At 36.3% G+C, this 21,272-nt stretch overlaps 1 protein-coding gene across 2 annotated transcripts in view; it reads right to left on the bottom strand.

Annotated features, from left to right (window-relative positions):
* Positions 1–21,272, bottom strand: part of FCHO2 (FCH and mu domain containing endocytic adaptor 2) — a 99,274-nt gene that overhangs the window by 15,194 nt on the left and 62,808 nt on the right. Inside the window, exons 12-19 of one of the 2 annotated variants that reach the window (XM_040579003.1) lie at positions 16,635–16,689; positions 13,880–14,058; positions 13,306–13,320; positions 12,870–12,894; positions 12,116–12,158; positions 11,337–11,431; positions 4,203–4,306; positions 2,111–2,240 (exon numbers count right to left, since the gene is read on the bottom strand). In XM_040579003.1, the coding sequence (XP_040434937.1) occupies positions 2,111–2,240; positions 4,203–4,306; positions 11,337–11,431; positions 12,116–12,158; positions 12,870–12,894; positions 13,306–13,320; positions 13,880–14,058; positions 16,635–16,689 (646 nt within the window). The remainder of the gene's footprint in view (positions 1–2,110; positions 2,241–4,202; positions 4,307–11,336; positions 11,432–12,115; positions 12,159–12,869; positions 12,895–13,305; positions 13,321–13,879; positions 14,059–16,634; positions 16,690–21,272) is intronic. The other variant, XM_040579004.1, reaches the window with a different exon arrangement.

The raw sequence follows: 21,272 nt of genomic DNA, 5'->3' as shown, positions 1-21,272 counted from the left end.
CCTGATCAAATGGTTTTAGATCAGTTTAGGAACAAAGATTCAGACAATTTTAATATTGGCTAAATCGCTGTCATGAAAACAAAATATTTTTTGAAAAAGACTATCTTTGTTATCAAATATTTGTATTACATGTAAATACAGAAATATTTTTACCTACTTGTCTTATGAGAATAAGGATTGTCAAAGTGAAAATGTATTCACTTTACTTGAAAGAAAGTAGTAATGACAAACCAAAGAAGCAAGACGGAATTTCAGCTTGTTTTGGGGGGCTGAGGAGCAGGGGGATAGACAGAAATTACATAAAAGCAGTTATATCAAGTTTTGGTGATTTCAGCAAAATAAAACGTGTTAAGTAATTGAGAGTTCAAAATACTTGTATCTCCCAGGTACCAGGAATAGCTGGAGAAACTTATTTCAAAAGAAATACAATTTTATTAGATGTAGTGTATTAGGATGATTAGTTAACATGTAAATCTGCTTTGAGTACAATACCTGGTGGTGTCTCACAAAGCTTTTCAATTGTGGGAAGATTTCCAATCAAAAGATCATCCTCTATTACATTTAAATGAAACAGAACATTGCAAGAAAACAAAATATTTCAAGCAAAAATAGATGTTAAAAAAATCAATGTATATAAAAATACTTTGCAAATTAAAACAAGGCTAAAGCATAAAAGCAACATTCAATTATGCATGCCTTAAAGTTCGCTTGGAAAATTAGAGTCTCCATTAAACTTTCCATTATTCAGAACAAATGGGGTAAGGGGAACACTGGTTTGTGCAAAAGCCAAAAGAATAGAGAATGGAGTGCAGAGTATATCCTCATGTGCCAAAGCCTTTCAGCTGTTTGCACTGTCCTTCCCAGCCCTTCAGGACTATTTAATTCAAACAGTCAGTGCAGATGGAACTGGCTTTGTTTATTTTTGCTAGGCCAGGTTAATAACCATGTCAAACCTTGGTGTCAGCACATACCTCCTTATGTCCTCCCTCATCTCATGATTTCACTCTGTCACTGTCCCCAACAACACACACACTCAGAGCTGGTGTTATTGATGCTGCTGCCAACTGCTGGTTCCTTGCCACCAGTGCTGAGGCCTGAGGATGTGAGCCCAGATGGACTTTGGCAACCAAAATACCAGTTATCTTTCTGTGATGGTTCTTCTCAGCATTTGGAAAACTGGTGTACACTGAACTGTAGCACCTAAGGCTGGGCAGACCTTACTAGTTCTGGTCCTGCATAGGGTGGCAACTGCTGCACTGCTTTCACTGCAGAACTCCCACTAGAAGCTGTGCAGATGCTCTCCTGAGCTGCTGAGCCTGGGCAAGGAATCCTTCACATCAGTAACATTCACAGATAACCAACTGAGTGCTAACTCAAGAATCTGATTTAATTTGGGGTTTAAGTTGTAATAATGTCCAGGAACTAAATACTTTTCTGCTAAAGAAACAAGTTAAAACATCTTAAATAAACCCACAACAAACCAAAAGACCCTAATAACTCTCCTTTTGATTTGTTATAACCAAATACCAAAACTGAAGGACTTTCCTTTAAAAACATGAAATTAGTGGCAACACATTTGCTTTTCATCATCTTTTTTTGGATGTTTGTTTTGCTTTTACTAAACACCTCTGTTTAGCTTATATACTTCACTAACTTGAAGAAAAAGATGCATTAGTTTAATTTTTTGGAAACTGCAATTACAGGATAACAAATAAAATAAAAAGAGCATAAAAGGACTCCATTTTAAGAACATTTGTATTCATTCAAATTTATCAGTATCCCAAAATATTTCTGCACCTATATAATAATATCTGAACAAATACATGTTAACATTTTGTGCTTGATGAATGGATATACAAGCATACCAAATAAGAACCCATGGAATATTAATTTTGAAAAATATTTCTCTAAAGAACATGCCATAATTTGATCTATGGTCTAATCTAATTAATCCACTCTCCTGTCTTTCTGTGTCATTTAGAAGCAGGTATTGCAAAGGATGCTTGAAGTACTTAGACTGGACTCACATATGGAACAACTAAGTCCAATGGAACCTAGTGGCAGAATTATGCTATTTCTAAAATAAGTTAAAATGGTTACTTTAACTTACCAACTGTAGGTGTGTTTGCTGCACTGAGGGATGCAGAAGAGGATATTGAGGAAATGCTCTCTGCACGTGCCAAGGGAGCTGCAGGAGGTGGACTTGAGTTAGAAGTCAACGGAGGGCTGAATGGCCTAGGCTGAACAAAAAAGATTACAAAAGTATTACATAATGTGGTTTTAAAGAGATGAAAAAAAGACTGTAAAGACTCTTAATTTCATGCCCCAGTCAATTTCACAGTGTTTCTTAACACAATTCCTTTATTACTTTATCTACCCTGGGGTTTAGAGTAAAACAGAGAATCCACATTTTCCATTGGAATCAATTCCATTATTTCATAGATTACCATTATTAATTTTTTGCCTGGGTAGTTAAGTCTAATATATTTGATTACATAGCAGCTGGTCAATAATTGTGCTATAACACTGTAGCGGAACCTAAGCCTACAGCCCTGTGTATGTGTGCAACAAATGTGGATTTACAGAGCTAAAGGAGAGCTACTAACAAACTGGAACCGAGTCCAGCAGAGGGCAACTAAAATAGTTGAGACTGGAGTAAGTGAGAGAGAGGGACAACCTCAAGAACCTGGGTTTGTTCAGCCTGGAGAACAGAAGTCTAAGGAAGGATCTACTAGCAGTCCTTTACTAGCTAAAAGGGGGTACAAAGGAGGAGGAGACAGGCCCTTCTCAGAGATGCAAGAGCTACAGCAAAGGAACTCAAGGACAAAATGCCTTCTTGTAACCTCATGGTTAAACCCTGGGACTGGTTGCCTAAAGATATATTAAGATTTCCCTCTCTGGATATTTTCAAAACTCGGCATGTCCCTAAGCAACCTTCTTTGGACCTTCTTTGAGCAGGAGGTTGGCCTAGAGATCTTCAAAAGTCCCTTCCATCCTAAATCTCTGGGTGGTTTTATGATTCACTTAACTGTTTGGTTGTTTGGGGTTTTTTGTTTTTGGGGTTTTTTTGTGTTTTTTTTTTTTCTTTTAAATTTTGGTTCTGTCACGCTTGTTGCTGAGTATGTAGCTTTTTATACAGACTATGGAAATTGTAATAGGAGTGGAAGACAACTGACAAGCTTCCACTTGTATACAGGTAATAGCCAATTTCTAAAATAACAGTATAAAATGAATGCATCTTTGTGCAGAATCTTACTTTATAGCAGAACAGTACCAGCTAAATTTGTCTCTTTAATTATGATGACATGAAGAACAGATTCCTTGGTTTAAGACCAATTACTACAATTTTATATTGGAATGAGAAAAGAATGTCAAAATGAACCCTATTCTGAACTTACAAAAATACAGAACAGTTTAAAATGTTTCAGTTTTGTCAAAGCGTAAGACCAGAATTTTGTCCCTAACAAGAACATGGTGAAAATACCTTGCTACTTCGAAAGAGAGTAAGAGGATCTTACCATGGTAAGATTAGTGCAAGTCAGTAAGTCAAATGAAATCCAAAGAACCCTACTACTAGCACAGCTTGGTCTGACATGCTGTCTGCGTATCTGCATTCTTTGCCACGCTCCGTATCAGCAGGTGGACCTGCACTGCGGGCCGTAAGCAGAGATGCAGGCAAGTGTGTAGCCTCTCACTATCCCAACGGGCAGCTGCTGCAGCCTGCCACTTCCCTTCTCCACCAACCCGCACCAAGGGCAAGTGCAGGGAGAAGTCACAGCAGGGCTACTTGTGTCAACACAGGACTGATAAAGATCTACTTAATGCCATGCATTCCGCAAAGCTTTGGTGATATCCCTGAACCAATGGAGCTTTGTTAGTAACCTCTCTAGTATTTTACATTTTGAAAACTTCAAATTCATACACTTGCTATCCCTTCATTATCAAATTACTGATTCATTCAATTAAAAACATTCAGCTGATGCAAAAATTATGTTTTGGACCTTCATAGTTCTGTTAAGAATTACTTTGTTATAGTAATATAATTACCATGAACACCTTCCATGCCTGATTGCCAACGGTGAAAATCTGCTTATGTGATTCTTTGAACATTAGCTGGAAAATAACTCCACTGTAACAGTGTAAATGAAAGGTGTATCTAAAATAAAGTTACAATGGAAAATTAAGAAACAATCAATACATACTATTTCATTAATCCCACTAAGTTTCCCAGTAGACAGCTTTGTTCTTGAAGCAGGCCTTGGAGGGGGTACAATGGTGCCTACAGAGAGAGGAGTTGTGGGCCTTGCTGAAAGAAAGCAAATTTAAGGAAACAAATATTAGAAAAGTCACACTGAACATAAATACATACTCACTTGAACAGAACAACTGGAAGTTAAGTTTCGGTTAGAAGTTCCTATCTTACAAGCTCCATTCTGTAAGATTTACCACAAATCACAAATGCTTTTAAAATGGGACCATGTGATACCCTGAAAAGTGACCCTAAAAAAATGGCATCATGGGCTTTCTCATTGTTCTCAAATGATTTTATACCAGCTTTTCTTGGAGGTTTGTATGCAAAAAGATGGTTTAACCGAGTTTCCTCTTATGTATAATTGATGTGGATTCAGAATATAGGATAGTACTTAATGTCTCACCACAAATGGAAAATTCAGTGGAAATTCATATTTCATCCTGGCTGACAATGGCATAACTGCTTACATAAAATTTTGCCCACTGAAATACCACTGACTTCAATAAGTATACACCAGTGTAAGAGATAAATTACTCTGTTGATTGTAAGAACACACTAACTCCTACTTGTTTTTATTAATATATTAATAATTGTTTAGCTGAGCTATAAGATGTTTAAAAAACCACCTGCCCCCATGTCTTTCTAAACCTAACAAACAACTAACAGATGGTGGCAGCAGTACAAAGATGCCACTTTTACAAAGTCACTTTTCTGAATTGAACGAATAGGACTGTATTTCAAAATAAATGTTAGATCCTATCCAATGAGTATGCCAGATATAAAATTAACTCCAAATCAAACTGAAATCCTAATATATGACTATGTTGTTGCAGCACATCCTGTTGTCTCCCTCAAATTATTCTGGATGGTTCTTTTTAAATTAAATTAGTTAATATTATTTAAAAGGCAACTTTTAAGTGGGGAGTGGTCTCAGCCATTCAGCACAACTCTGCTGTCATTTAAGTACAGGAGTTTCATCACTGACTTGGGAAGAAGGAAATTAGGCTAATACTGACCACATCCACCTTATGAGCTGCGAACTCAAATGTCCCCAGATAAATTAACTTCTAAAATATCAATCATTCCTGTAAAATTCTTATTATGCCCCAAGACAACAGTGCATACTAAACACTGAGTAGTCTGTGGCAGTACCAGAGGTATTCAATGAGTCATGGCATGCTTGCCCAAATGCACTTTCCTTTGCCCGCTTAGTATGTAGCATTACCGTGATAGCATCTGTGCTTCAAAATACTGGGTGTTAAAAAGGAACAGTTTTAAATCCAATTTATTTATTTAATATGAAAATATTTATACAAAGCCATTTGGGAACGGAATTGTTTTCGCAAATTCAATCACTTAAATCTTTAACATCTCGCTGCTGTCCCACATCCCATAGACATTCCTATTTCTAGAAAAGTAAAGCTCTGCACAGTTAAGAGAAAGCAATGCTTTCAATTGAATAATTTGAATTTTTATTATTTCAAGCTGAATATTTACTACATTGTCCTAACTGTCAAGGAAGTTGGTGCTAACAAGCAGTTTAGTATATTCAAAGTAAGAAGGTGAGTTAATTTTAACATCAGGTGAGCAATAATAACAAAAAGAAAAATAATTCCAAAGCTTTCTTTTTGGAATCAGCTATTAGCAAAAAGCAGTACACAATGCATGCTTGTCATACCCTTATTTGTATGAGCACAAGAAGACACTAAACTAAAGTCCAGTAGTGCTGAAGATGATGCAGAAGAAATTTCAGCAGTAGTGCCAGTTTCTTCAATGAGTAATTGTTCATGGCATATAGTATTATTGAAAAGGTCACTTTGATCCTCAGAAGCACAGCCGCTGGAATAATTCCCAAGCAAGGCAGAAGAGGCAAGGCAGGCATTTTCAGGTTTAAAATGCAATCTTTGGGGGTCCTTCTTGTCTGTGCTTGTGTGTCTAATTGTAAGAAGTTCATCAGCAAAGGAAATCCACTGACTCTGAGACCAGGACACAGAGGATAAAGTACCGGTACTCCCTGATGGCGCTCCTGTAACACCAGATTTGCACAAAGTGCTAATGGTAAAATCTGGTGAGGATGGGCTTGTAGACCCAGAATCTGTCTGGCGTCCAAGCAAAGACTGAGATATTCTACACCCAGGCAAATCAGTGGTAGATGAGGAGGAGTTCATATTGTGTTCTTTTAGTGTAGCTGAAGGAAAAGGATAGAATTGAAACTAGGACCAAAAGATAAAATTTTCAATATTCAAAAAAGTATTCAATATCCACTGCAAGAGGATTACTAGCCAGCATGAAAAATAACTGCTCTACTAGGCTAAAAATCCCATCACTTAGAAATGAAAGGAAACATCACATGTACTTCACGCATACTGCTAACCATGTCACTTCCCATTTTTGTAAGTAACACAAAAAGTAATTTACTGTGTTTGTCTCCAGGTAAGGCCCTACATCTCATGACTTTCCTTATTCCTCCAACTTCCTCTCTGTCGTTTTCCTCTGATCTTTGTCTTCTTCTTGCACCCTACTCTATTTTTGTTTCCTGTACATAGCTTTCCGCTTTTAATTTCTTTCAAATTTATTTAATCAAACCTATCCTATTCCTGTTCCTTCCAAACTTTTTTACCCTTTTACCCTCAACATTTGTAATGGGAAGGTCCAACATAAACAGCGGTCCAGTGAATGAATGAAGGCAATGCAGTCATGAGACACTGTTTGAAATTCTTCTATCTGTATTAACCCATATCTAGTAAGTAACTTTAAGCATGAGGCAGTTTATTTCCTCTCCTATCCTGTAGTCTTCAGGCTTCTGGAAAACAGGAGTTTCCACAAATATCCCCTGCACTTGGCTGTGCCTGTTGCAGTAGGTGACAACAGAAGCAGGAAATACAAATTCTCAACTCAAAAAAAGTCAATTCTCAACATCTTGCAGATTGGCAAAGCTAGGAGCAACAGCAGAGTGACGTACAGAATCAAAAAAAGAGGGCAACACGTTCAGAAGTTCAGATCAGAAGTATAGCTACCCTCTTCACTGCAGTCCTTTTGCCACAAACAAGTACATTCTCTAAGCCTGTTACAGATTTTTAATAAGTTAAGATTGATTGACTTTATAAAATCATTTTTTGATATAGAGGGGTAAAAAAATGATTTTTAGTGAAACTTGTACAGTAAAAGCTGTTATGAGATCCTCTGTATAGTCCCATACCAAGGCCAGAAGAATGGGCTAGAATCATTGTTAAAACTTAGGTAATAAATTTAGGGTTTGAAAGTTTTTTTTGTAGTTAATTAGTCTTCCGTATGTAGAAAGTGTATTGAAATGTCTGAATATCGGATTAATGGGAACTGGGGAGAGTGGACTGGAACAGCTTGTAGTTGCCTGCCAAGGAACCGTGAACTTTAGTAAAAGGTAATTCCGGCAGGGGGAGATCGCAACCACCGACTCATATACCACCTACCCAAATCGTACCCCAGACCCATTTCTGGACCCTTCTAACCTTTACTGCGCAGAATCAGATATGGGAGGAGAGTATGTTAAAGATTTATGGGAAATATTATGATTATGCATGAATACTTAATGAATATGCATTAATAAGTTCTATATATGGTGTCTGATTTTGAAACCTGGTGTGCGTCGATCATGAGAGGACTCACTCACGCACCCGGCCGTCAATAAAGAAGTGTCTGCTTATCTACATCACATTGGTGTCGATAAGTTCTTCATTTCGAGATTTAGGTAACAAGCCCACATAAACAGTCTTAATGCAGCCTTCCCTTTCTAACAGGTATCTTAAATATAATTCACAAGCTTTAAAATACTACTATAAATCCTATTCAAAACCCAATGTGGAAATGTCTGAAACTATTTAAAAAATACATATGGATGAAAATGAGGAAGATAAATAAAAAGAACCATTTTTACAGTATCAATAGCTGGCTGTCCTGGGTTTGGCTGGGATGGAGTTAACCTTCTTAGTAGCTAGTACAGTGCTGTGTTTTGGCTCTGATGTGAGATAACACACTGATTTTTTTAGTTGTTGCTGGGTAATGTTTATGCTAAGTCAGGGATTTTTTGGTTTCTTGGGCCCTGCCAGCCAGAGGGCTGGAGGGGCACAAGAGACTGGGAAGGGACACAGCCAGGACAGCTGACCTGAACCAGCCAAAAAAGTATTCCATACCATGGGACATCATGCTTGGTATGTAAACTTGGTGGGTTAGCTGGGGGTGGGGATCATTGCTTGGGGACTGGCTGTGCATCTGTCAGCAGGTGGTGAGCAGCTGTGCTGTGCATCACTTGTTTTCTTTTCTCCCTTTTCCTTTGGATTTTATCCTTTTTCCCACCTTTTTGTTATAACTGTTGTTATTATTATTAGTGTTATTGTTTTGTTCTTACCTTTACTTTAAAATTCTGTTTAAATTATTAAATAGTTCTTATCTCAACCCTCAAGTTTTACACTCCTTTCCAATTCTTCTCCCCACCCCTTGAGGTGTAGGGGGGTAAGTGAGCAAGTGACTGTGTGGTGCTTGGTTAAACCACGACACTGGCTAAAAAACCTGTTGTGTTTGTTCAAGGTAACAAAGTTAGCTTAAACTTCTAATAAAGCAGAATTATTAATGGATGACCAAAGTTTACTTCTGTGATGCATAAATCACTGTCTGCTGGAATACCATGGTAGTGTAAGTGTTCAATCATTAATACAGAGTTAGAAAACAATATCTAAAATGTTTTAACAGGAAAAAAAACCGTAATCTATGGGACATGCTACATCATGATATGCAGATATGCTGTATACAAAACAACTAATTTAAGTAAATTAAGTTTTAGATTGAGATTTTCAATAGCTTTAAGTATCAGCTTACCTACATTAACCTTCAAGTTGAAGATAAAACACTGACTTCAAGGAAAATAAAATCAGATCACTTGTGTATTTTTTTAAGTCTTTAGAACAAAGCTGCAGGTTAGTGAGCATCAGAACTTGATTTAAACAAGAATATGACCTACATTGATCCAGTATTTTTCCCCCCAAAATACATGAATAATTCGTTATGCTTTTGAACACCCGCTTTTTAATTAACTACATGGATCATTTCACAAGTCTAAGTATCTTATATAACTCCTGAACGAACAATCCTTTAAATAATTATGTAGCAGATAAAAGTTTGCCAAGGCACAGATGTCTTATATTTAAGATTTACTTATGCTCACAGCACACTATTTTCCTCCAATTTCAGTGACATGTAGGGCTCTGTGCATATGCTTCTTTTGGGTATGAAGGCTTGGCCAGATGACTCCCTCCCCTCGATATGGCTGCAGAGGATGTTATGAATACCAATTACCTGCCAGTATTCAACAGCCAGAGACTACTTTCTCCACACTTTGCTGTCAAGAGGGACTGTATGAACATTTCCCACCCTGCTTTGACTTCCCATCCAGGAATAGCAATAAACAACTTGATACAATAACAACAACAGCACAACAAATAAAGTGTCCTCTGCCTTCCTCTACAGATTCCAACACCAGACAAAAGCTAGCAAAACATTATTTTGAGAAAGCAGCACTTCTTTTCAGCATATTACAGTAATATACATCTATATATAATTTATCCTTAAATATGTTACAAATTTGGATCCAATACTAACCAATAACTGGGTATCTAAGTGAGGAAGAGACAATGTAATGATTTCTGTAAGCCAGAAACATTACTGTTAAAACCCATAACTGTTAAGGAATGTGAATTTGTAGCAAAAGAATAAGCTCTACTTAAAACCCGAAGGGTTACATAGCAATGCTGGTTGCCGCTAAAAGGACATTACGAAGGCCAAGAAGAATTAACACTAGTTGTGCAGAATTCCCCTATCAATACAAGTACTCTTATTATTTTTCAATCCGCATGATCAAGTATAGAGAAAAAAAGCTAGAAAGCCATGATTGTGAACAAAGAAGTATAGTCTGTTACAATTTTTTGAACATGAATACCTAGCTAAAAGAAATAGTGAACACTTCCTCAGGCATGTGGCATTCATTTCTGTGCAACAAGATAGCAGGGGTTTGAAAACAGATATGCAGTAGGTAGACTGAGAAAAGCTATGGAAACAGCATACCTGCTGTTAGTAAATAGTAGATTGTGCTTTAAATCTGAGAAAATTAACATAAATAATAAACAATTTAAGTAAGTACTTTTAGTAAGCAGGTCCTAACATTGCCATAATACCTGCTATTGTTTCAGTCTCTCATTCCTTTTTCTGAACTGGTTTCTCAAAATCTCGTGCTCTCAGCATCTTTAACACATATACCCACTCATATGCTGTTCTGCCTCCCTCTCCTTCACTGCCTTTTGAATGTGACAATCAATATTGACTATTTGTGTGGAAATATTTTTCTCCCCAAAAACAGGTTTCAGGAAAGCCTAACAGTGTCCTGCCCACACTAATATCTTCCAGAATCTTGCTCCCCAAAATTCCCATGCAACACCTGCCCTACCCCTCTCATACTCCTCAGTCCACCCTTTTCCTCCCAATGCCCCAGCTTCAGGGTCTCCCCTTAATTCTGTTCTCAGTCCTGCCATTTTCATTTGGCTCCCCTTGGATTATGTTCACACATCTGCTAACAGAATCATGGTTTCCTACAGGAAATGAGTTCCTCACAGCAAAGCTCCAAGGTGCCTTCAAACTGCAAAGCTCAATGGACTTTCCTGGAAAGAAGAAACCTGTCCCTATTCACAGTGCAAGCTCAGCTTGTCTCACAGTTGCTGCGACAACCTCCATTTAATCTCCCAGCCCTACCAGCTGAAAAAATAGGATTATTTTCTAGATGGTGATTTTTTTTGGAAAGTGAGAAAAGGTGATAAAAAATGGTAGAAGCAAGACAGAATTTTCCTAAGGCGTCTAGTGTCCCCTCTTCCCCCTTGCTCCCTAGCTTGAAAGTCTGATAGACTGCACCTTCAGTTGTGTATTACTTATAAGATAGTACACTCTTTACAAAAGTCTTTAATTTCAATAGTCAAAGCATGTCCCCTTGGCAGTAATTAAAAAACCAACAACAGAACATTAAGAAGCATGTAGAGGAAACATTTTTCTACTATCAATATTCTACCTGAGGAGGATGAGGATGCCAAGGAAGCTGAAGAGGAAGATTCAAGAGAACTGCTGAAGAGCGGATCCCATGTCAGGAGGTCACTGTTCCCTTTTCTACATTAAAAGTTACAATTGGAATATAAATGAAAGATGCATATACTCATAAAAATCAAACTACAACTTCAGTTAGTTTGATAATGTAACAAAAACAATGATATGATAAATACATTTGACAGATCACCTTTATTAATCTCGCATCTAAAATGTACTTAGGAATTATAGATCAAGGAACTGATTTACATGTAAAGAGAATATCTGAACTGACACCATGGTACAAGTTTGTGTGTGGACAAATTCATAATATCAGTTAAATGATTGTCCTTTTCAAGGAGATATACATCTTCAAATCCATTTATTTCAGTATCTACATATATAAGCAACATATACAGAGCTGTCCAAATTTGGGGCTTGTAAACACTTAACACTTTACCATGGAACACTATAGGATAGAAACTAAGCCTGTTTTATTTAAAATCTGAGATTTTAATAAAACCAGCATTTTGTAATCATGTAATTATAAACAGCAATTGAGACAGATCACAATGAAGCAAATGCATTAGAAGGGGAAAAATTAAATCACCACTATTACATAATTACTCCCTAGGTCTTATAATACAATAGACGCCCAACTTAAAATAGCAGTCAGCTGGTATTTCCATTGAGTTTCTGAGTATTAGATCAAAATAAGACCAAATTGTGGCAAACCTACATTTCATAGAATTTTAAATTTGAACTTACTCATTAGTTGGAGCAGAAAGCTTTGATTTTGTTAGCTCTTCACCTAAGGAAAAGACACAATATTATCACCAAAGCTGTGACACTCTAAAACAAAAAATTCATCTTCATTAAAAAAATACTAAAATAAATGTTTGCAGTTTGAAACTGATTATTAATTATTAAAATTGAAAAGCAAAAATGCATTTTTTCTGATAATATAAATTCAGACATTCCTGAAATACCTACTGACAGGAGAGGACTACATAGAGTAATGCATTTGGGGAGGAAGTGTTGTACATTTGAAACTTCTTCCTTGAATTATACTCTTTACAAAATACTGCTCTTCAGCAAATCTGGCTTGGTTTCCCACTGAAAAAAACCCTACAGGATAGATACTAATGCTCTATCCTCTATCTCCATGGCCACTTTTTACGTGTTTGACTATAAAACAGAGCCTGGTTTGTGGATCATACTAAACTTTAGTTGGTGGAAACATTTTAAGAACTTGTACAGGAGTCTTTTCCATGGGATCTCCCCTTTGGCTCTTGAGTATGTTCCTCATCACTGTCACAGACAGCCTCATCTGTTTCCCAGAGTAGGGAACAGCTGAATATATAGAAAAAGAAGAGGTATTTAGAACTGACAAGATAAGTATTTTTTTTCTATTTAAAATACAGATACTTAAGACATTTATTTCTTCAACAATTAAACACCATTTTCATGCTATGTTAAAAACCTGACATAAATAGGCTAAAAGTTAAAGATTCACACTTACTGGATGAATTTTGGTTCATTTGTGCCTGAAACAGGACAAAGTGAATTAGCAATATATTCTTTTACCAGCTGTCAAATAAACCACTTAATAGTCCCAGGGTTCTTATTTCCACTCAACTTTCTATGAGATACTCTGTTTCAATGCCTGGCAAAACATTCTGAGCTTGCAGAAGACCAGAACATCAGCCAGGACAGAGCAACCAGTGCACACCCAGCACACCAGTAAGAAAAGGCAGGGACAAACACTGTACAGCTGACAAAGGGAGCAGTATTACCAAATCCCTTTACAGGCTGGGGAAGTAAAATTGAATAGCTTATATATCACATGGTATATAGACAATGAAACATTCCTAAGGTTTTCCCAAAAACTCCCCTCACATACTACACTTACTTGGTTTTAATCTAAAAATGTAAATATAAAGCCATTCTGTACTTACAGGACTGTGTCTCTGCTTTCAAAATGTGGGGGAAAAAAGAAAAAAATCGTTATTATTTTAATTTGTTATGCACAATATTTTCCTTATAATCAGAGTCATTCTTATTCTGATCTGAATATTGTATAAGCACACTTTACTACTATTTATTTGTAGTATTATCTCGGGGTATAAAGGATCACTCTGTGGATTGGCAAAATACATCAATAAAGTGGCACTGTAAATGCTACATGTGTCCACATGATATGATCTATTTTAAAGGTCTGTATATTACAGAATACTAATTAGTAAGCTATGTTGAAAGCCATGCTCAGCAAACTCTACAATGCATTCCAGTGTCTTGTGGTGGCAGCAGCAGAAAGACAAGGACTGAGCACTCCCAAGGCTCAAAGGAAAGTTAGTTGGAGAAGGGAGAATTACTGCAATAACGGGTACCACAGATGACCTAGTGCACAAGAAAAAAATAATCATTGGAACTGAACCTAGAATAAATTCAGAACAGTAAAATACCTGTTTATACTAAAGATTCTTTGCCACTTTTCTATGCATTAAAAATACAAGAAGCAAAGGAACTTACAGATACTGCTGGAGAAAGGGTGATGTTCCCTATAGATACTTTTAATTCATCCAAGGAAGGCATGGTATATTGAGAGCTATTATTTGGCTGGACAGGTTTTATTTCTACATGGAACCTCCTGGGTTCATCATCGTCGGAGTCAGAATCACTGGATGAATAGAAATGGTTCTCTTTGGTATGTTTTTCTCAGTTAAGATGGAAATACTTCATCTGCTTAATCAATGTTGTAATTACACCCCACAAAATGCTTATATTAAGTGAACACCACAGATAAACAATGCTGCCTAACCTCTTTGTGTGCTTATACAGACACTTCAAATATATCCACTGTCCAAAATTCACAACTGAGAGTTAAAATTTAGTTTTTATATTCCAGTCATCTTCATAACAGCATTCTGTTCTGAAAGGCACTATGTCATCTAAATGAACAACTGCAGTGTCTGTCATATAACTGAACTGCAGTATCATGTAACAACTGCATATATGAAGGCATCAGGATAAATTAAAGATTCTACAGCAGCAACATTTCTGCATCTTAAATTTATGATTTGTAAGATTCAATCATGGATTCTAACACACATATGAAAAATGTGGAAATCCTTTTAAACCAAGTGAAGGAAAGCCCTAGGCTTTTTAATTGGAAATGAAATGCCCATGGTACCTGTAACAAGCATTAACAGTGGAGGAAGCAGCGGTGGCAGCCACCATTACTTGCCCCTTTTGCAGAGTGGCACTGAAAATTTTGCAAGAAAGGATGTCAGTTACATAGAAGGCTGCACAGTAAACTGAACAATGTCAGCTGCTTAAAGCACTGTCATCCTTGGCAAAAAAAGGAATCATAATGACAATTCAGCCCTCAAAATAAGCAAAATATACAGACAAATTTAGCCTTGGTTCTTTATATGATAGGAGCTGCACCAAACAAAAGCTCTGAAAATGGCTATGCTAAGTCTTAAAAGATGCATTTGTTTTGGTAAGAAATAATTTGAAAATTTTCCTCTACTTCAAGTTTTGTACCACTTAGGGGAGCATATATACTCTATACCTTGCTTCCATTATTTTCACTTGGAAATATGCCAGCCATTTGAATTACATTTCTTCAAACTATTACCTGACAATAAAACCTGAACCCTAAAGAGATTCCAAATCCTTTTCAACTGTAAGAATCCCTAAGTCATGGTGAGGAAAAAGTCAAGTGTTCATCTTACAGCCTACCTGTCCTCCCAAATGGATCATATCTAGAAGTGAAAGTTTCAAAGCAAGTCATTTTTCATTTCATCAAAAGTTCTCTTGTTATGAACATTATCACCAACTTTCAAGATTGATTTTCTCCAAAGCAGGCAGCTCTTGTAAAGTGTTTTTCAAACACTTAATACTGGACTTATTAAGACTGACTGCCATTATGGTAAAATAATGTCCTCCAACAAATCAACTCAAGAGTTTCCATCAACAGAATAAATATCCACTCCTGGAAGGTAAGGGAGGGGAACAGGAAGGGAACTGATGACTTCCTGAATCTGGTCCAGATTTTCAGAAGCTGAAGTACTACCCGGCTGACAGGGATTGCAAATCACTGAGCTATTTCACTGTATGTATGGCCTTTTCTATTGTTTCACAACAAACAGGATAATGCAGAAAAGGATGCTCAGATGAATCATTTACAAAGCATGAATGTTGTTCATGCCTCTTATAAATATATGCAAAGCACGAAATACTGTCCTTCTCAGAACTGGATAAAAGTGTTCCATTTTTATATCAATTTTGTAAATAGAAGATAACATGAAATGCTTTTATCGGCACAAGAATCTTCACCAGGGGTAATAGCGGCATATTCTGCGAAGCTGATGAAAACAGAGAAGCTATGATGATGGACTGGTCCACTTTTAAGGTGCTGTTAACTGCTTAAAAGTTTCACAATTTACATTAACTGTAAAGCATAAGTTTACTTTTTATCTGCAGTACCTAAAGAATTCGGTGAATACATTTTAAAAAATGAGCTATCTTGCTAGCATATTAGACTTGCTTAGATATACAGCAATTATTTCCAGCTCAAGTACAGCTTCCCTCTGTTTTTGATGGAAAAAAAGAGGACAAGAATTTTTTCCTTCAAAGGAAGAGCAAAGAAAAATCACAAACATCCATAAAAAAAGACTCATAACAAAAATCTATTCTGCATATCATAGCTATTTTAAAAAAGACAATAACATCTATGAGCATCAGTTAGAAACAGCATGTGGTGTAATGACTTCATTAAGTAACAGAAATTATATTTCTAGACTGCTGGAGCTCCCAGTCTTTTTAATGGTGTTACAAAAAAGTGGAAAGGTGCAGGTATAGAACAGATAACCACTCTGTATGCTTAAAAAAGTTTACAAACTTCACTTTAAAAACTCTCTAAGAGCTTTTCAAGGAGAAAGATCTGCATGGTCACCTTAGAGCTTTTGTTCAGACTTTTTTTGGTTTATTTTGTTCTTTTACTGTGAGACAACCCCCACCCTCTTAAAGGTCCCAATACACCTAGATCTACTTCAAGGTCCCAATACACAAGATCTAATCTTTTGACATTTGCACACACACAAAATCTAAGACAAAATTTTGTATATTTTGTACAAGCTATGAACATAAGAATACAAGGTTGCAACATAAGCATGAATGTCATTCATCTTCCTTTACATAGCACTTAATTAGTAATTCCTCTCTCCAAAGAACTGTAATAACATCAGATAACTTGGCACAATAACAGTGAAAAGGATATCCTGTGTTGTTTCTGGTTTAATGCTGTATCCTTCATCATCTACATCAGGATTGTTCTAAAACAACAACAAAAGTTATTATATTGACAAATGACTAAAAAAAAAGTGTTGTTCTTAAATCAGACCGAATTTTGTATCATTGACAAATTAAAACTTGATTATGAACACTCATGAAAGTCATTGTTCTTCACCATTAATTATTACAGTTACCTCAAGCTATGATCTGTAGTTCAGAAGCAGTGTGAACAGAATCATTCTGTCAGGAACAGAATACAACAAAACAACCTGAAAATTTGCTATGAAAACTGGCAAGTTTGAATGCATCTGCTTTTACTGGTGCTCTTACCAGAAAGGTCAGAAACCAACAGAAGCATTTCAGCTTTACTATTGAGTGTTAAATAAGCCTACAGTTCTCTCAGCCCCTATTTTCCCAATTTCTACATGTAACTCTTTTCAGTTAAGTTGCTGGAAGCACTGATGGTGCAGGAGCAAAATCCTTCCTAAGTACTAGTCAGTACTTTAATATGTGAATAAAAGCATTCCAGGCTGCACAAGTTGCAATTTCCTCTTCCCTCTTGAAAAAGCAGCAAGCCTGCACTTTTGCTTTAGCATAGAATATCCACATTAATTTAAGGGTGTGGATGAAATTTAATAAAAGTGCTCAAAATTAGGTTCCAAAGTTTTCCTTTACACACCTCCAGCACCATCCTGGATTTTCAAAGCTAGTAAGTACCTGAGAACTTCAGACTAGTTCAGTTTTTTGGGTTTTTTGCAGGCAATTAAATATAAATTGAAGAGAATTATGTTTAAATCATTCAGAATGCTTAGAAAAGAACTTAGTTTCATAAAATAGCTTTGGGGCAGAAAGAAACAAGTCTCTAATATAACAATATAAATTTAAAAAACATGCAAACCCCCACACTCATGTATATTATATATGAAGGGATAAACTTGGATGCACAGATACTCTCCCCATTCTGAACAGAAAAGCCCACTCATGACTTTGGAGGCACAGCTAATCTATGTGAGCAGCCGAGATGCCTCAGTAAGTTTATTATGAAAACCCCACAACTCAAATGCCTTCAAAATGCAGTGATTTCACCAGTTACAAATTCCTTATAAAAATTACAAGATTCATATAAAACAGTGATTTATTCTAGTGTACCAATCAGTTTATTTTACCAGAAAGTAGGTACTGGGAAGCAGTTTGATTAATAGAGGTATGTACAGTATGGCCAAAATATACCTTGTTGTTGTATGTCACGAGTGACTTACACTGGAGACTTCAAGTGGACTAGCAAGGAACCACTTGACTTCAGCTAAAATTTGAAGCCAATTTTAAAGATATTAACTTTGAATAGCTTTTGAATTACAGAGGAAGATAAACAATAACATAGTAGTCCCTCTATTCATTTTACAGATACTACAAATGGGATGTCTGATATTTTACTAAGAAAGATTCTCCTCTATAAAGCTCTCTAAATCTAGCACTTCTGAATTAAATGGAATGAATTTAAACATAGATCAAATATTTCTGCTAAATACAGTAAGAAATACAATCCTGTATGTGGGATGTAATACCATACCCAATTAAGTAGCACATTAAACTAAGGCCAAAAAATAATCTTTAAGCTCAGATCTTAAAATATGGAACATACAGATGCAATTTCTTGAAATACTTGTAAGATCTGGACTTCACCACTATTTGATTAAAAAAAACCAACAAAACAACAAACCACCAACAAAAATAACAAGAAGAAGAAGAAAAAGAACTGAACAAAAAAAAAAGTAATAAGAGAGGATCACACGGTCCAGTACCTTAGCTCTACTTGCTCAAATCAGGGTTCTTAGCTACGCTTGACCTCAGGTCGACCTTGTTTATATACCAAAATACACTAATGAAACTTGACATCAAAGTAAACAGAACAAAAACATATAGCTAGAGGGTAGGTACATTTTCCTACAATACTACAACTTCTGAATTCTAAGATTATTTTAGTTGTCATACTTGGCAATTTTCAATAGATCAGGATCATTCATGGTTAAGATGAACTGAAAACCAACAAAAATCTTTAAATATACAACATTTAGTTTTTCTTCCAGCTGGGCCATATATGTAAAGGATATTATTACAGGGCACACACAGCATGAACAAACTAGCTGGCAAATCTGACTTATTTTGATACAGAATTGTGAAATAACCTAATTTGCAGAAGTTATTTTCACAAGTTATTTTCACTGTTATTTTAATTTACTGAATAATCAAGTAAATCCTTAGCAAGCACTAAAATCTTAAAAGTTCTTAAGTATTAAATTTCTTTCTTAATACTTTCATGTAAATTATTTCTGATCTTGCAGAGATATTTGAATCATCTATTCCTCAGGAATGGCACTTTACCATGTAGCTTGTATTTATTACTTCAGACAAAACCTCAAATACACACATAACACAGATGGATGTTTTACAGCTTAAGTTCTGAACACAGCAACTGAAAAATCCCTTGCTTCTCTTCCAGCAGGCCTACCTTATCACTTCTTTTTAACACTGTGCAGAAAACTGAATTTGTAATTTCTTTTTCCCATTTTAAAAATTTAAATATATGTAACTTAAAACATCTGCCTCTTCACAGTGTATACAGAGTCAGGAATCATCCTCTTTGTATATCCAGCTTTGTCAGTGACTCAGATTGGTCTTGTACCAATTTATGATCATTCTTAAAACACCTGCTTTCATTAATGAGATTCTGAAGTAAACCAATAGTAGAAAAGTGGAAGAGGTATCTGGGATCATAGAATCATTTAGGTTGGAAAATATCTTTAAGATCATCAAGTCCAACTGTTAACCCAGGACTGCCAAGTTCACCACTAAACCATGTCCCTAGGCACCACATCCACATGTTTTTTAAAAACTTGCAGGGATGGCAATTCTACCACCTCTCTGGGCAGCCTGTTCCAGTGCTTGACCACCCTGTCAGTGACAAAATTTGTCCTAATATCCAATCTAAACATCGTGCAACTTGAGGCCTTTTCCTCTTGTTCTACTGCTTTGTATCTGGGAGAAGAGACTGAACCCCACCTGCCTACAGCCTCCTTTCAAGTAGTTGCAGAGAGCAATGAGGTCCCTGAGCTTTTGCACTTCAGTACAAAGTACTTAATCTACATTTGTACTGACAAACTGTGTCACATACGAGCAAGACATTACCTCAAAATCTGACTTACAAGTTAAGCAGTAATTTCAAAATACTTTTTTCAATATTTTGAACTGGTAAACAGGTGAATGGTTCTGCTTTCTGAAACATCAGAATTTTACTTACTAATCTACATTTTGTAACAGTGGTAGAGGACACAGAATTTTTACAGAGACATATTCACAAATTTGATGTTAATGAAGGCGTTTTCATTTACTTGACTAATTTTTACTCCCTTCTCCCCACTCCTACAGTTACAGAACTATATGTTATGTCATGGCTAGTGTGTTTTTTAAGTATCAGCAGGCACAGCGTGCAGAAGAGACCTGATTTGCCTACCATGCTGATCAGAGGAAAAAAACCCCAACCTTACCCCAGCCTTCACATATACCTGTGTAATTTTTGAACTTCAACACAGGAAATAAGATCTTTGCAAACTTAGGGTTTCTGTTGTAAGAAGTAGTTATTAATAGAACAGGGATGACGGTCTGGTCTAGTCCCCTACCCAAACATGTTACTTATACTCTTTGTAGAAAAAAAAAAAAAAAAAAGCTCAATATGGATGTGAATTGAACTCTGTGGAAGTAACTGGAAAGATAGACTTCTTTGGAAGAAAGTTTCACATTCTCAGAGGTTCTGTTAAGCATATAAACCCCACAGGTTTCCCTGTGTTTGTAGATATAATACAACACATTACAAACTAAGGTATTACATAATTTTAAATATACATTAAAAATACAGGGTTCATAACTCTGTCTTTGCATTAGTATGTTCTATGAACTTTCTGGGGTGAATAATTTTTTAAAGAAATAAAACATAAGGACATAATAAATAGTGAAGTAGAAGTGGCTATACAAAAAGTGTGAGGACTAAGCATTCTGTTGCCAAAACTCAACTGAGTTTTGGAGAATGCTTTGTCTTAGTTTCCTTTTTTTGTCCCATCTGTCACCCAAAAGCAACAGAAAAAGTCACACCATTACCATGTCATTAGTTCCTCTGGGCTACATACGAGAGAGGAACATGTGGAACATATTGCAGTCTAGCTACTTCATTTGGCCCTTCCTCAGCGACGCCAGCACTGCTTACAGGCTGGGCATCGGTCAAGAAGCAAAGCAGCTTCACTACACTTCAGCTTGATCTCGCTCCATTTTCTCTTCTCCTGGGATATCTACAGCGGTTATGAGAGCTCCTTATCAAGTTTTCCTCAGGCAGTGCTTCAAGATACAGCACAGCTGAACACCGTTTCTTTTTCTGCCAGATGAACTTTCTGCTGTTTTACTGAACTGGACTGATTTCCTGTAACTCAGATGAGGACTGAAGTGAACGCAAAGTAAGGAGTTGAAGCTCATAGCCTGGAACAAGAGAAAAAAGCCTCTCTACTTTTAACATATTTGAGATGTAGATTTGACTGAGGTATATCCTTAGGTTAAGACAGAAGTATTACATATTATC

This window comes from Falco naumanni, chromosome Z (genome assembly GCF_017639655.2).
Source record: "Falco naumanni isolate bFalNau1 chromosome Z, bFalNau1.pat, whole genome shotgun sequence".
In the NCBI taxonomy this organism is placed as follows: domain Eukaryota; kingdom Metazoa; phylum Chordata; class Aves; order Falconiformes; family Falconidae; genus Falco; species Falco naumanni.
This window is presented reverse-complemented; position numbering and strand designations above follow the sequence as displayed.